A 16,725-nucleotide genomic window follows, 5' to 3' on the forward strand; every position below is an offset into this window, starting at 1 on the left:
CCCGACCCCTGGGTTAGAGTGTCCGCCCTGAGATGGGTAGGTTGGGAGTTCAAACCCCGGCCGAGTCATACCAAAGACAATAAAAAAAAAGGAACCCATTACCTCCCTGCTTGGCACTCAGCGTCAAAAGTTGGAATTGGGGGTTAAATCACCATAAATGATTCCCGGGCGCGGCACCACTGCTGCCCACTGCTCCCCTCACTTCCCAGGGGGTGATCAAGGGGATGGGTCAAATGCAGAGGACAAATTTCACCACACCTAGTGTGAGTGTGACAATCATTGCTACTTTAACTGAACTTAACTTTTGAAGTGAAGTTTGCCAGCAATGATAGCAACCAGAGTCTCCTCACTGATGTACACACTGACCTAATCACTGACACCTGTCGCCTCCAGGTAACCATTAACTGTTAAGGGTTTTCCTTTTATTTATGTATTCTAAATGTTGAATAAATGCGATCAAAAGCCCGCTTACAATGGAGACTACGCGAGTCGCTTTATTCTGCCTATAAAACCCCTTAAAATAAACATCCAAACACTTACATTAATGTTTTATGTACATGATGTAAGTATATATTTAAAAGTAGTAACATTTAATATTTGCTGTCATTAGGATGCCGACTGATTCCCGTTTTAGGCAAAAAACTACTTGCAATCCTCGAGAAGGGGAACTGCACTTCTGTTGGAATTTTGCCTATCGTTATTAAGAAGACATAATAACGATAGGCAAATTTTTTCCAGCCCTAACTGGAAAAAATGTCAGTGTACAGTTTGCTTACCCACTTCAGTGCAGCTTCCTCCCACCGCACTAAAACATGTATGTTAGCAGCATTGGTGCGTTCACAGTTATAGTCCATCCATCCATTTTCTACCGCTTGTCCCTTTCGGGGTCGCGGGGGGTGCTGGAGCTTATCTCAGCTGCACTCCGGCAGAAGGCAGTGTACACCCTGGACAAGTCGCCACCTCATCACAGGGCCAACACAGATAGACAGACAACATTCACACACTAGGGACCATTTAGTGTTGCCAATCAACCTATCCCCAGGTGCATGTCTTTGCAGGTGGGAGGAAGCCGGAGTACCCAGAGGGAACCCACGCAGTCACGGGGAGAACATGCAAACTCCACATATCCCGAGCCCGGGATTGAACTCAGGACTACTGAGGACCTTCATATTGTGAGGCACATGCACTAAAGTACTACAATCCTCACCAACATTTCCAAAAAAGCTACTTGATTGCAAATTGGTTGGTGTTCACACTTGTATTTTTTCCAGGTATCGCAGGTTACACATGATCGTGGGTCTTTTTTCCAACAGGGAATTCACAAACTAAGATGTAACCAGCTAAGACGTAACAAAGAGGATATAAATGGAATAAACACTTCAAAAGAGCCACCTGACATGTGCTGTAAGCAGCGTTGGGCATCGTTTGGATTTGGATGATTCCGGTTCCGATTCTGGTTGTTTGTTTTGATTGTGATTTTTTAAGAGCCACTTTCAAAAATGTTCTATTCTTACTGGCCTATTTTCAAGCAGTATGTAAATATCAATCTTTTAAACTTAAATATAAATGTTACAAAGTTAGCGGCAAGCTATTAGCTTTGTGTAAAATGTTAGAACTCTTCTTCCAGTGGCAGAACTGCAGGAAAATTTGCTGTGAGCCGCCTCTTTGGCAGCTAATTCTGCAGAGTAAGCATTGAAAATAGTAAAGACGTTTAAAAATTTGAACGGTTCCGGGAGAATGGGATGTAAGACACGGTTCACAGCAATGTTCAACTCTGGCTGTAAGGAAACTGACAACTTTACAAAACTGTATTGATCAAAACAACTCCTTTGTTTGAAAAGGTCAATGTATCTTTAACTAATGTAGTTACGCTTCTCAGCTTTTTATTTGACTCTTATTTGTACTTATCTTTCTTTTGGGTTTCACTTGCATTTGGTGACATATCTGGTGTTATGGTGCGGCGGTCTTCACACTTTAAGTTGCTCAAAAAGGTTCATCATGTCTTCTAATTCATATACATTACTGCAGATGACAGTTGAAGCATGTCAGGTAAAGATTCCATCTAATACACCGAAAATATGGTCCGAATACAAGAAAAATCAAAAAAGGTGTTCACACTTTCCCTACTAAGGACTTGAGTCAATTTACAGTCCGGTTCTGAGTTTAGTGGACTACGTTTACACCTGACCATGCTGAACCGTACCACATTTCTATTTAACTCGACTAAAATAACAAACAATGCAAGTGAAAGTGTGGTTGTTTGTACAAAATATAAGCGTGTATCTCTGGTGGCCAAAGTCCGCTAGGACAGATTCCAGCTTACCCATGATCCTAATAAGGACAAAGAGTGTAGAAAACGGATGGATAAATGTTAATTAATTAACAAATGTTGGACCTTTTTTTTCAGTGGCAGAACTGCAGGACAATTTGTTCCACACGGTGTTTGGAGATATATTTAGCTGCTAGCCGCCTCAGTGGCAGCTAATTCTGCAGAGTAAGCATTGAAAATAGGTAAAGACGTTTAAAAATTTGGACGGTTCCGGAAAAATGGGATGTGAGACACGGTTCACAGCAATGCCCGATGTCCAATTCCAGCTGTAAGAAAACTGACAACTTTACAAAACCGTATTGATCAAAACAACTCCTTTGTTTAAAAAGGTCAAGGTATCTTTAACTAATGCATTTACTCTTCTAAGCTTTTCATTTGACTCATATTTGTACTCATCTTTCTTTTGGGTTTCACTTGCATTATATCTGGTGTTTTGGTACGGCGGTTTTCACGCTTGCCCCGTTAAGGACTACAGTCAGTTTACAGTCTGGTTCCGAGTTCTGTGGACTATGTTTACGCCAGTTGCGGGCCGTGCATTTCCCACCGAGACTTTCAGTGATGTCCAACTTCAAAGAATACCTCTCAAAATAACATAATTGATGTCACCACATGACCATTGCTAAAGAAATATTGTACAAAAACACATTTACGCCATAGAGCGCATTGAATCACCTCAAGTGTAAAAAACAGGTTATTTTCTGGCGCATTTAAAAATCTATTAAAACGCATCATCAATTAAAACATATGTTATGTGATACTGTCAAAATTTAAATAGCAAAAAACATCCATCCATCCATTTCCTACCGCTTATTCCCTTTTGGGGTCGCGGGGGGCGCTGGCGCCTATCTCAGCTACAATCGGGCGGAAGGCGGGGTACACCCAGGACAAGTCGCCACCTCATCACAGGGCCAACACAGATAGACAGAAAACATTAAAAATGAAAAAATACATTTGAACTCACAATTAGTAGGACCTATTGGACGCCGTATAAGACAGTGGTACCCCTAGTCGTCGGCTTATTCGAGTGGAAATAGCGATCATTTCGGGGTTGGTCGACATGGTTTCACAAGATGTAGCTTCTCTTTAAATATCCTTCTTGAAAACGGCCTTGCAAATATATTTCTGCCACCTAATCAACGTTTTGTTCTCCTTGTCTGTTATCCTGGTCAGGCTACGGCGCAACACTTCCTGATTCCGGCTGAATTGAAACTTGTGATTGGATACTCACTTTGGAAGGACAAGTGAGTATCCAATCACAGTCTCGTTACCATCAGGCTATTTGGATAGGCTACTGTCAACTACCTGTGATCTGATTGGCTATCACAACTGTCTCTCAACTCTTTGCGTTCTCAAATTAATCCGCTAAAGGTCCTGACGAGTATCCAATCACAGGATACATAAATGTAATTTTCAACATGAGGCCAGCTAGAAGGCCTTACTGACAACAACTCGTGATCTGATAGGCTATCGCAACTGTCTATCAACTGTATGTGCCCGTTCACTGACAGTGCACGACCACCCGCATTGTTGATTCTGAAGGCCTCTGGCAGATTTGGTACAGCATGGCAACACAAGCTAGCTGAATTCTGATTGGATACAAAGTCTAAACTAAAAACAACAACACTGGAAGGAGCATAATATGACATGAAGAGAATATGAAAACGTTTACATATTTAGAGAAAGTAAATTCAAAAATAATTGTATCTTTAATTATGATCATGATTTCTGGTTATGTTAGGAGAAGGTCTTGCTGGCCCTGGCAACACACCACTGGTTTACGCCTGACCATGCTGAACAGTACTACATTTCTATTTATCTCGACTAAAATAACCAACAATGTGAGTGAAAGCGTGGTTGTTTTTTTTGTTGTCTTGCCTCTTGGTGAGGGCGGTCACATTTTTCTCCGCTCCTTCCTTCCCTGCTTGCTCTCTGTGTCCTTGTCTTTATCCAAACTATTCTGAAATCTCTTTCTTTGCGCTGTCCTCTAATCTAAACATCAAATATGAATATGATCAGCTGGACTCTCCACGCAATTGACACAGTCTTTTCCACAAGGAAAAGAGTTTCGGGGGAGCCTGGCTGCCCTGATGGAACCATTGCTGCAGGGTACGTGAGAGACTCCTGGGATAAATGGAGGATCATGTGCCTCTCAGTTCTTTCCATCGAGGACGTGGAAGACTGCTACCTATTTGGAGCTGTGATCGCGGGTCACCTGCTGATTGGGCTGGGCATTGCTCTGGTGTATCGACAACTTTGGAAGACGATGGCAGCCACTCAAGGGGCCCAACGGCTGTTCAACGCAGTGGAAGGATTGGGTCGGGCTGTGGGAACACAGACTGGAGCGATTTCTGATTAGAATCGCAAAATGGATCTCATCTTGGAGAAGTTTGATGAGAAGGAAAAATGAAATTGGAATTGGAGAATCCAGCATGGACACACAGAGAAGGCAAGTCATTGTTTAGTCTTCTCGAAGAAAAACAACATCTTGATCTACGATTTGACTCCCTGGAATGGCCTTGATGCAATCAGGAACAGGCTGTTCTGAAGAACTCCCCCGAGGACTCCTCAAAGATGGACGCTTTTGACCTTCCTTTTTTTCAACAACACCTGGTGTCGAACTTGAGATCGGACTCAGTCCACAAAAACATTTCAACATCTCACCCAAGTTATTTGGGCATACATGCACGCACACGCCCCTCCCCATTTCAACGCCTTCACCACCGTTTAATTATTTTGGGGTTGTGGATGGCTGAGTAGCGCTTTATAGAGGCAGCCGGCCTCCAGGGCCTCTACTCCCCCCCCATCTGTTGCAAGTTGGTTTGATTACATGTACCATGTTTATGTGTGCCATGCTATATGAGTTTGTTTCCTTGGACTCAGTCTGGACCCCTCCTGAGGGGCTAGCCTTGGACTGATATTTTTTTTACTCTTCCCCCTCTCCCAATGTCAGCTTTTTCTCACCTTTTTAAGGAGTGCCTTAAGTGGCTTGTCCCCTTGTAACGTATGTCTGCTTTTAGCAGGACTGTGCTGAAAATGTAATTTCAGTTATGTGTCTTGTACATGTTAAGAATGGACAACAATAAAGCTGCTGTCTGTCCGTCTTGTACAGAATATAGGTGTGATTCACTGGTGACCAGTGTAGGGTGTATGTCGCCTCTTGGCCAAACTTGACCCCAGTTTACCCATGATCCTCATAAAAGTAGTGCAGTGTAGAAATCGGATGGATGGATGTCAATTTCCCTTGTGGATAAAGAAAGTTTGTCTAAGTCCAAGTCTAATTCTGTAATCTTGTTTAATGCTATGTCAGCATATGGCATCAATGCTTTTTGAAAATGGCCTTGCAAATATATATCTGACACCTAATCAACGTTTCGTTCTCCTTCTCTGCTATCCCGGTCTGGCTACGGCGCAACACTTCCTGCTTCCTGCTGAATTGAAACGTCAGCGATCCTGTTCTGTCTCTCTGTAATGTTTGATCCTGTTCTGTCTCCCTGTAATGTTTGTCAGATCTTGAATGGGATTGTGCTGAAAATTTTAATTTCCCCTTGGGGATTAATAAAGTATTTCTGATTCTGATTGCTGGAGCGCAGAAGCTCATCAAAGCATTATGGCTCAATGACTTTGTACTCTGGATATTCTTTAGTGGAGTCTTTTTTTTTCGAGAAGAAGCACAAAAACAAGACTTGCAGAGAAGATATTCCATTGCATGTGCATGTTTATATATATATATATATATATATATATATATATATATAGGCTGTGCAGCCAGGCCTGTTGTTACAATAGCTTTTGGGGTCGGAGGGGGGGTTAGGGAGTCAAAGTTGAAACTCAAGGTGAGTAAATCAGCCAAATATATTCTGCAGTGCAAAAGTGAAGAGTTGAAAAGTAGCAAAGTTGTTGTATTGAAATATAAACCGTGTCGATGAGTTCAAAGGCGGTGAAGATCAATGCTAACGAGGTCCAGCCTCCTGGTTAACATTATTCTTCTTGCCAGCGAGACACAAAACCAAACAAGCTCACCTAAGCAACAAAGTGGAATTAAACACGAATATGAAGAAGGCGCCTCAAGCGAAGGAGAAACTTTTTGCCACGAAGAAAAAAACGGATGGATGGAAATGTCGTCGTCACGTCGCCTCCTCCTCCCCTCTGGCCGCAACAAGCTCAACTTTGCTGGCTAAACTCACCCAGGTCATCCATGGTCACTTTGCTGCTTCGAGGTCACCGAAAGTTCCACAGTTTTAAACTCGACTGCGGCTTTAGACTCTCCGAACTTCCACGCTGATTCCACCAGAAGTTAAGTCAGTGTCGTTGGCGTGGACGCGCAATCTGTGCAATGTGTACGCTCACCGGAGCGCGCGCCCGCTGATCTCCAGCGACATCTAGCGGCCTGAAGACGACACAGCAGGATGGAAGGACTGGACGGGGTCAGGTGAACACAGACCAAACTTGTCAAACTATTGTGAGCAAAGAGTGAACTACTTTGTCGCTGCCTCAATGTGTACAGTATTTGCAAAGATATTTTATAAATTGAATTAAAAAAAAAATCAAACCACATAAAAGGGTTACTTTAAAAAAAATGGTGTTCATTGAATACCATTTTTTTCCCAAGATGGCGCTGCTTTAGTGGCTGCTGTTGGCAGGAGCTCTGTGCTCTTGTGTCATCCTTTTGTGTTTCCCTCTTCTTTTCATGTGTTATTATATATTTCGCCTTTTGGTCCGGGACCCTTTGGGACTGTGTGACAAGGGGTGGCACTTTCGTGACCTCTGTGGTGCTATTTTTGTGGACTTCTGGATCTGCCTCCTGGGAGCCTTTTGGCCATGGAGACCAGCTGCTGGGTGTCTGCCACACCGGAGTCTGTTTGGAGGGACTGGAGGAGATGTGGATGAGGGGACAGAGCTGCAGAGTTATCACTGAGCGCTGGGACGGAGAGGCTTCGCGGTGTCTTGACTGGGTGAGCAGGTGTCGGACACCTCAGTCACCTTGGACGTATCCTCGCTCATCCATGCGGACTGGACACTGGCCGAGAGTGGAGTCGGCTGTCTTGGTTGCTTTGTTGGGTCTGCTCCTGTCTCTGGCCATGCTCCCTCCAGCCCAGCGGACGAACACCGCAGAGGATGTGTTTCTTTTACTTTTTATTCATAGCTGTATGTAGAAGTGTCTGGTTGTATCTGCTGCTTTAATGTCCTCTGTGTTCTTTGATGTAGGAGGGATGTGTACTATGGCTATGAGTTGTTTTTTTCCCTTGGCCTCAGTCTGGACCCCCTCTCCAGGGCCCAGGCTAAGACCGATTTTGTTATTTTATTTCAATCTTCTATTTTTTTCTCCCATTCCCCCCTCTTGTTTACCTGTATCACATCTTTTTTGTAAGGGGCGCTGGAAGCCGGGAGACCCGTCAGCGATCCTGTTCTGTCTCCCTGTAATGTTTGTTTGATCTTGAATGGGATTGTGCTGAAAATTGTAATTTTCCTGAAGGAACTCTCCTGACAGAATAAATAAAGTACTATCTAATCTAATCTAATCTAATCTAATACCAGTTCATAAAACATAGTGAGAGACTCCTCTTCATGAAGCACTAAGTCCTTCTACTGAGGGCCGCTCACTGAAAAATCAAAGCAAGCGGGGCCATTTTGATATGTTTTATTTTAAAAACCAATACATGAATAACCAATATACATTCAGGCCTCCACTCAGGCTTGATCTCAGGGACCCCAAAGGGTTTTGGTAAAAAAAATATTAAAAATGTGTCATTATTCAGCATTATTTTGTTTTACTATTATTCAAGTTTTAAATCTCCAGATCAACATTAGGTCTATCTGTCAATACAATGATTTTAAAGATTTAAGTTGTATGCTCTTTTTGTCAAAGAAACCCCTGTTTTTAGATTGAAAAAAAAAAAAAATGCAATATTATCAACCAATATTTTTTAAGTGGGATATTTGAGATTATATAATAATTGGAACCTTAAAAAAGTCAATAACTAATAACACCATTTATTTTAATTAATTATAATTTTTTGAGTAATGATACTTAAAAACAAATCACACTAAACCCGAGGGTCCCTGGTTCAATCCCCACCTAGTACCAACCTCGTCACGTCCGTTGTGTCCTGAGCAAGACACTTCACCCTTGCTCCTGATGGGTGCTGGTTGGCGCCTTGCATGGCAGCTCCCTCCATCAGTGTGTGAATGTGTGTGTGAATGTGGAAGTAGTGTCAAAGCGCTTTGAGTACCTTGAAGGTAGAAAAGCGCTATACAAGTACAACCCATTTATCATTTATTTATTTAAAATGATTGGGGATCCAAAAGGGTCCTACTCATTAAAGTGTTAGAAAATAAATTATACATTTTTTTACTGTTTACTTTTAACACAATAATCTCGAGATCAACTTCAGATTTATCCGTCAATTATAAGTTTTATTGTTCTTTATGGGGTTTTTTTTTTCATTTTAGGCATTTCTTTAAAAAAAAAACAGTTCCGTTTTTTATACGGCAAACACAAAATGTGCAACATTTTCCCCAAAAAATATCTTAAAAAGTGGAAAATTTAACGTGACGTAATTAGAGCCTTGAATTGGTCAATAATTCATAATCACATTGATTTTGATTCATTATTTTTTAAAGAAAGAAACAGCATGCATGGCAGCTTTGTGTTATTAAACATTTCAACCTTTTCTTGTTACATTTCACGCGTTTGCTCATTTATACCACTTTTTACGTTTTAAAAATGTTTCAATTGTATTTTTAAAATGTGCCTTTGGGCCATAAAAAATTACCTGCGGGCTGCACTTTGGACACCCATGCTCTATGATCAAGGGTAGAAATAATAGATGTAACAAAGCAGCAAACTCAACGATTAGTTCCAGGCAAAGACTGTTTCAATTTGCGTACTTCCACAATCAACATTTTGAGGGCCACTGACATGTACAGCAAGCTGTGTGCTATTGGTGCTCAGATGGACCTTAACAATACTCACCCATTGGGAAGAACTAACTCAAATATTCGCAATTCATAATTAAACAGGAGAGAGGAGGAAGGCAATAAAAATTGTGTGACAACAATAATGGATATTTGGGACAGGAGTGCACCTTCAAATTTGGGCTCTCAGGAAGTATGTACACACTGTAGATCAGTGGTTCTTAACCTGGGTTCGATCGGACCCTAGGGGTTCCGTGAGTCAGGCTCAGGGGTTCGGCGGAGGTCAAGACACACCCGACTCCTCGAGTAAATAAAAACTTCTCCCTATCAGCGTATTGCGGACACGGCAACAGCAGAAGTCACACTGATTTGTGTCATTTGTTGTGAGTTTATGCACTGTGTTGGTTTTGTTCTTTGAACAAGGTGATGTTCATGCACGGTTTATTTTGTGCACCAGTAAAAAAACATGGAAACACTTTAGTATGGGGAACATATTCACCATTAACTTAGTTGCTTATTAACATGCACATTTTTATCATAATGGCTCTTAACTAGTCATTCTTAAGTATTTATTAATGCCTTATTCGGCATGGCCTTAATGTAACCTTAACCCTCTAACCCTAACCAAGTAACTCTACATGAAGTCTTTGTTACTTAGAATATGTTCCCCTAGTGTCTGAAAAACTCTAAATTAAGTCTTTGTTACTTAGAATATGTTCCCCTAGTGTCTGAAAAACTCTAAATTAAGTCTTTGTTACTTAGAATATTTTCCCCATACTAAAGTGTTATCAAAAACATACAACTTTGTCTTGAATTTGAAAAAAAAACAACATCATTTTATTTTTCACTAAAGAAGGGTTCGGTGAATGCGTATATGAAACTGGGGGGGTTGGGTACCTCCAACAAGGTTAAGAACCAATGCTGGAGATAGAATAGTTATTGAGTGCACTAATTCAAACACAGCCATAAACATTAACATCATCGAGTAATTAGCAAGGCTCCTTTCTCAAATGTCAACCACTTTTAACTTCCTTTCCTCCTTCTCTGTGAGGGGATGATTGGAGATAATCTTGTCATGCAAACGATGGTGTTTCCCGATGCCTAGTTTGGGCAAGCCTCGGTTCAGGCCCTCCAGCAGCACGCATGACTTGCACAGTGTTTGACTGGAGATGTAGCCACACTTGCTGCAGCTGCCCTGCACAGGCATCTTCACCCCCTCCCGTATGGACAGGTTCTCACCTGAATGGATGATATCAATGATGGTGCTGGGTCTTATGCTCTCCAGGTCTTTTAGAAAAGTTCTGGCGTAGCCACGATAAGCGTTGGGGGAGTAGATGCATTCTGTGGAGAAGTAGTCCAACTTCTTGAAATAGGCGTACATCACGATCTCTTTCTCATATGCGTATTTGAGAGGTTTGCAGCGTGGTACCACCCCGTCGCCCTCACTTGATGTGGAGATGGCGGTGCAACGCCGCAGACGGGCTATGTCACCTCGCAGGACGTTCATCAAGACGGTCTCTGCTATATCGTCAGCGTTATGACCTGCACAGAACAGACAATGTGGAAAAAATATAACTCTTCCTTTGTAATACTAAGTAGAATTACAAAAAGTTGACAAGTATGAGACTAGTCTGCCACATACTGAAGCAGACTGGGTCGATAACGGCAGGTTAGGACATCAGAATAATATCTAAACAGCGGACATTTAGCTATTAAAATATGTAAAAGCTGCTGATGGAGTGTTTGACAGAAAAGCTGCTTAAAGGAGAAACCATAAAAGTCCCCCCTCCAAGGTAAGTACTGTAAATAATTATTACATTATTTCCCAAAACTACTGTAGTGATTCATACTACAGTGCATCCGGAAAGTATTCACAGCGCTTCAGTTTCACATTTTGTTATGTTACAGACCTGTTCCAAAATGGATTTAATTCATTTTGTCCTCAAAAGTCTACACAGAATCCCAAATAATGAAAGTGTTTTTATAAATCTTTGCAAATGTATTAAAGAGGCTTCACGGTGGCAGAGGGGTTAGTGCGTCTGCCTCACAATACGAAGGTCCTGAGTAGTCAGGGTTCAATCCCGGGCTCGGGATCTTTCTGTGTGGAGTTTGCATGTTCTCCTCGTTAATGCGTGGGTTCCCTCCGGGTACTCCGGCTTCCTCCCACTTGCAAAGACATGCACCTGGGGATAGGCCCCTCCCACCTCCAAAGACATGCACCTGGGGATAGGCCCCTCCCACCTCCAAAGACATGCACCTGGGAATAGGCCCCTCCCACCTCCAAAGACATGCACCTGGGGATAGCTTGATTGGCAACACTAAATTGGTCCTAGTGTGTGAATGTGAATGTCGTCTGTCTATCTGTGTTGGCCCTGCGATGAGGTGGCGACTTGTCCAGGGTGTACCCCGCCTTCCGCCCGATTGTAGCTGAGATAGGCACCAGCGCCCCCCGCGACCCCATATGGAATAAGCGGTATAAGATGGATGGATGTATTAAAAATAAAAAACAAAGAAATCCCATGTACATAAATATTCACACCTTTTGCCATGAAGCTCAAAAGTGAGCTCAGGTGCGCCCTGTTTTAACTGATTATCCTCGAGATGTTCTTACAGCCTAATTGGAGTCCATCCGTGGTACATTCAGTTGGTTAGACATGATTTGGAGACAGGTTTGTCTCAAGGCTAGTGCTGGGCGATATGGCCAAAAACTATATCACGATAAACATTTTTTATATTGATCGACATTGATAATTATTGATACTTTTTATGACTTATTCAAGCCCCCCAATAATACATTTTTGGTGATTCAACCCCGAATTCCAACGCTTGACGCTGAGTGCCAAGCAGGGAGGTAATGGCTCCCATTTTTATAGTCTTTGGTATGACTCGGCTGAGGTTTGAACTCACGACCTACCGATCTCAGGGCGGGCACTTTAACCACTAGTCCACTGTGCAGGTCTGTAACCTGACAAGATTACATTTCTTAAGAAACCAGTTATTTTTATAAGTTGTTATTTTTTTCACAAATCCAACTGCGATCCAAAGTATGAAATAATTACTGGATGAACTATAAGTACAGTTGTGTTGGTTGGGTGTGTACGTAAATACAGGTGGAGTTACCTGTGCAGATCTTGTCCACTTTCAGCATGATAGCTCCTCTATCTAGCGCCTGCCGCCTGAAGACGCCGCAGAAGGTGCAGTTATTTTTCATTCCCACCTGCTTGACGATGGCATCCATAGTCCACCCGTACAGCTCCTCATAAGACACAATCTTCAGGGGCAGCTCGTACTGTTGCTGGTTCCTCTTCACCGTCTCCAAAGAGTCGTCTCTGTAACCAGTGATGCCCTCGTCCACGGAGAGAAGCATGAGCTCCAGACCGTAACTGTAGCGCTCATTCAGCAGCTTCATCACATGGGCCAGGACTGTGGAGTCTTTCCCACCCGAAGCCGCGATGCCCACGGTCTGGCCAGGTTTGAATAGGTTTGCTGCCACGATGGTCTGATGGACCTCTTCTTCAAAAGCCCAGAAGAAGCACTCTTTACATATCGAGTGGCCAGTTTTTGGACGTTTTAACACGGCCCGCTTCTCAGTGCAGGTGCTGCACAGGACGGGCATCTTTGCTGTTGGAGAAAACATATTATTTATTTCATTTCCTGTTTCAACTGTTTTACATTCAAAAACCCTTGTTTAATTCTTGCATGTATGAAGTGCATTTGCAAAGTATTCACAGCCCTTTACCTTTTCTACTTTTTTTGTTAGACTTATTCCAAACTGTATTCGATACATTTTTTCCTTAAAAATTCTTCACACAACTTCCCATTCTGACAATGTGCACAGTTTGCATCATAAATATATATTTTTTTTAAACTAAGTGTACAAAATAAGTATTCACAGACCTTTTCTCAATATGAATCTCTGGTTGCAATTACAGTATTTTGAATATGACGCCACAAGCTTGGCGCGCCCATTCTTTGAGCACATCAGTTGTAATTATGGCATGTTGTGTAGATTTTGGAGTAAAAATAATAACAAAAAATAATAATAAAACACAGTAATTACTAGAGGTCTAACGGTACACAAAAATTTTGTGTTAGCTTTCACTGTTATGCTGATGACACCCAACTCTACATGCCCCTAAAGCTGACCAACACGCCGGATTGTAGCCAGCTGGAGGTGTGTCTTCATGAAATTAAACATTGGATGTCCGCTAACTTTTTGCAACTCAACGCCAAAAAAACAGAAATGCTGATTATCGGTCCTGCTAGACACCGACCTCTATTTAATATTACAACTTTAACATTTGACAACCAAACAATTAAACAAGGCAACTCGGTAAAGAATCTGGGTATTATCTTCCACCAAACTCTCTCCTTTGAGGCACACATTAAGAATGTTACTAAAACGGCCTTCTTTCATCTCCGTAATATCGCTAAAATTCGCTCCATTTTGTCCACTAAAGACGCCGAGATCATTATCCATGCGTTTGTTACGTCTCGTCCCGATTACTGTAACCTATTATTTTTGGGTCTCCCCATGTCTAGCATTAAAAGATTATAGTTGGTACAAAATGCGGCTGCTAGACTTTTGACAAAAACAAGAAAATTCGATCATATTACGCCTATTCTGTATATACCTTTATATACATATATACCTATACTGTATATACCTTTATATACTTATAAACATACCTAAACTGGCTCACCTGCACTGGCTTCCTGTGCACTTAAGATGTGACTTTAAGGTTTTACTACTTACGTATAAAATACTACACGGTCTAGCTCCATCCTATCTTGCCGATTGTATTGTACCATATGTCCCGGCAAGAAATATGCGTTCAAAGGACTCCGGCTTATTAGTGATTCCCAGAGCCCAAAAAAAGTCTGCGGGCTATAGAGCGTTTTCCATTCGGGCTCCAGTACTCTGGAATGCCCTCCCGGTAAAAGTTTGAGATGTTACCTCAGTAGAAGCATTTAAGTCTAACCTTAAAACTCATTTGTATACTCTAGCCTTTAAATATACCCCCTTTTTAGACCAGTTGATCTGCCATTTCTTTTCTTTTTCTCCTCTGTCCCACTCTCCCTTGTGGAGAGGTTCCGGTCCGGTGGCCATGGATAAAGTACTGGCTGTTCAGAGTCGGGACCCAGGATGGACCGCTCGCCTGTGTATCGGCTGGGGACATCTCTGCGCTGCTGATCCGCCTCCGGTTGGGATGGTTTCCTGCTGGCTCCGCTGTGGACGGGACTCTCTATGCTGTGTTGGATCTACTTTGGACTAGACTCTCACGGTTGTATTGGATCCACTATGGATTGAACTTTCACAGTATCATGCTAGACCCACGGGTTGCCCATATATGCAGTCCTCTCCAAGGTTTCTCATAGTCATCATTGTCGACGTCCCACTGGGGTGAGTTTTTCCTTGCCCTTATGTGGGCCCTACCGCGGATGTCGTTGTGGTTTGTGCAGCCCAATGAGACACTTGTGATTTAGGGCTATATAAATAAACATTGATTGATTGATAAACAAAGTAAAAGGAAAATAATCTGTTAATTAAAAATAATGTAATGCTGGAAACACTCGAATCACATTAGAAGTTAGCGATAAATGTAATTTAATTGAACAATCTAGAGTGAAGTTTTGTTAAAAATGATCACAACGTGAATCGTGGACGTTGTTTTATAACATCTCACTAGCGACGGACGTAAAAGGCTAAAATGTCATCAATTTAAGCGCGCGTTGAGTTTCGTTGGCACAAAACGTTCACCTACCATACACGTGATGTGACAGTTGACAACGAAAGGCAAGATGAAGGAAGGAAAAGAGGAAAAATGTCAGTTAAACATGTAGTTAAACTAAACATTAGCTCAGAAAAGTGCCGGCCGCCATCTTGTTGTGTCGTCAGCTCGTCTTCGCCTACAAACAGGAAGTGACGTCACTTTTCAATACTGCTCCTATTGGTGACACCGGCAAAGACCCGGATGATCATTGTACTACTTGACGTATCAATCAATCAATGTTTACTTATATAGCCCTAAATCACTAGTGTCTCAAAGGGCTGCACAAACCACCACGACATCCTCGGTAGGCCCACATAAGGGCGAGGAAAACTCACACCCAGTGGGACATCGGTGACAATAATGACCCAGTGTATCATATGTGATGCAGCCAAACGTATCATATGTGATGCATACCTTTTTCAGCCCCCCCACATCATCACTGTAATTATTTTTTGAAATGTGTGTATCAAATATGAAACAGCAGGTATATAAGGTTGTCTAAATGAGTCAATTAGTATTTTATTGCATTTATATTTTGTATAATATATAGTTTATTTTATTTCATGCATTATAGATACCATCGAGCACCAAACAGTCTTTAGATTTTGAAAATTAACAAATATAATGTTTAAATCAGGGGTGTCCAAACTTTTTCCACTGAGGGCCGTACTCTGAAAAATCAAAGCAAGCCATTTTATTTTAAAAACCAATACAATATATGGATAAAAAATATAAATTTTTTATCCAAAGGGTTTTGGTAAAAATAAAATGTTAAAAATGTGGCATTATTCAGTGTTATTGTTTTTATTATTATTCAAGTTTTAAATCTCTATATCAACATTAAGTCTATCTGTCAATATGACGTTTTTAAAGATTTAAGTTGTATGCTCTTTTTGTCAAAGAAATCCATGTTTTATTATGTAAAAAAACAAAAATATGCAATATTTTCACCCAATAAAATTTTTAAGTAGAATATTAGAGATTATATAATAATTGGAACCGTAAAAAGGTCAAGAACTCATAACACCATTGATTTTAATTCACTCTTACTTTTTTGTGCAATGACACTTAAAAACAAAACACACTGATCCTAAGGGGTCCTACTCATTAAAGAGTTAAAAAATAAATAATATATATATATTTTTTTTTACTGTTTACTTTTAACACAATAATCTCGAGATTAACTTCAGATCTATTCGTCAAGTATACGTTTTTTTGTAGTTTATGTTTTTTGTTTGTTCATTTTAGGACCTTCTTTGAAAAAAAAAACAGCTCAGTTTTTTATATGGCAAACACAAAATATGCAACATTTGCCCCCAAAAATATCTCAAAGTGGAATATTTAATGTGACGTAATTGAATATGACAATAATTCATAACTAATTTTGATTCACTACTTTTTTTTCTTTTTTTAAGAAACAGCCTGCATGGCAACTTTGTGTTATTAGAGTAAACATTGCAACATGTTGTTACATTCCACCTGTTTGCTCTTTTATACCACTTTTTATGTTTTTAATTTTTTTTCAAAGTATTTTTTAAATGTGCCGTGGGGCCGTTAAAAAATGACCTACGGCCGCAAATGGCCCCCGGGCCGCACTTTGGACACCCCTGGTTTAAATCATACAATATGGTGTATTTGTAGGTAAAATATACATATCCAATTTTCTGCATTATTTTGTGGCGATCACTCGGTGTGTGTTGCGATAAT

General features: G+C 41.2%; 2 protein-coding genes across 5 annotated transcripts in view; both read right to left on the minus strand.

The window, feature by feature from the left end:
• The window catches only part of LOC133556834 (paxillin-like), a 45,456-nt gene extending 38,782 nt beyond the window's left edge, over nt 1-6,674 (minus strand). For all 3 annotated transcript variants that reach the window (XM_061907141.1, XM_061907139.1, XM_061907140.1), the window contains exon 1: nt 6,514-6,674. In XM_061907141.1, coding sequence (XP_061763125.1) covers nt 6,514-6,526 — 13 coding nt within the window. In that variant the 5' untranslated portion in view covers nt 6,527-6,674. The remainder of the gene's footprint in view (nt 1-6,513) is intronic.
• LOC133556840 (cytoplasmic tRNA 2-thiolation protein 1) overlaps nt 1-15,174 on the minus strand; it is a 627,421-nt gene extending 612,247 nt beyond the window's left edge. The window contains exons 1-3 of one of the 2 annotated variants that reach the window (XM_061907151.1): nt 15,010-15,174; nt 12,365-12,865; nt 10,216-10,786 (exon numbers count right to left, since the gene is read on the minus strand). In XM_061907151.1, the coding sequence (XP_061763135.1) occupies nt 10,251-10,786; nt 12,365-12,860 (1,032 nt within the window). In that variant the 5' untranslated portion in view covers nt 12,861-12,865; nt 15,010-15,174 and the 3' untranslated portion in view covers nt 10,216-10,250. Of the gene's footprint in view, nt 1-9,612; nt 10,787-12,364; nt 12,866-15,009 lie in introns of those variants that run through there. The other variant, XM_061907150.1, reaches the window with a different exon arrangement.
• Nucleotides 15,175-16,725: the final 1,551 nt, after the last annotated feature.

Source organism: Nerophis ophidion, linkage group LG07 (genome assembly GCF_033978795.1).
Source record: "Nerophis ophidion isolate RoL-2023_Sa linkage group LG07, RoL_Noph_v1.0, whole genome shotgun sequence".
Lineage (NCBI taxonomy): Eukaryota > Metazoa > Chordata > Actinopteri > Syngnathiformes > Syngnathidae > Nerophis > Nerophis ophidion.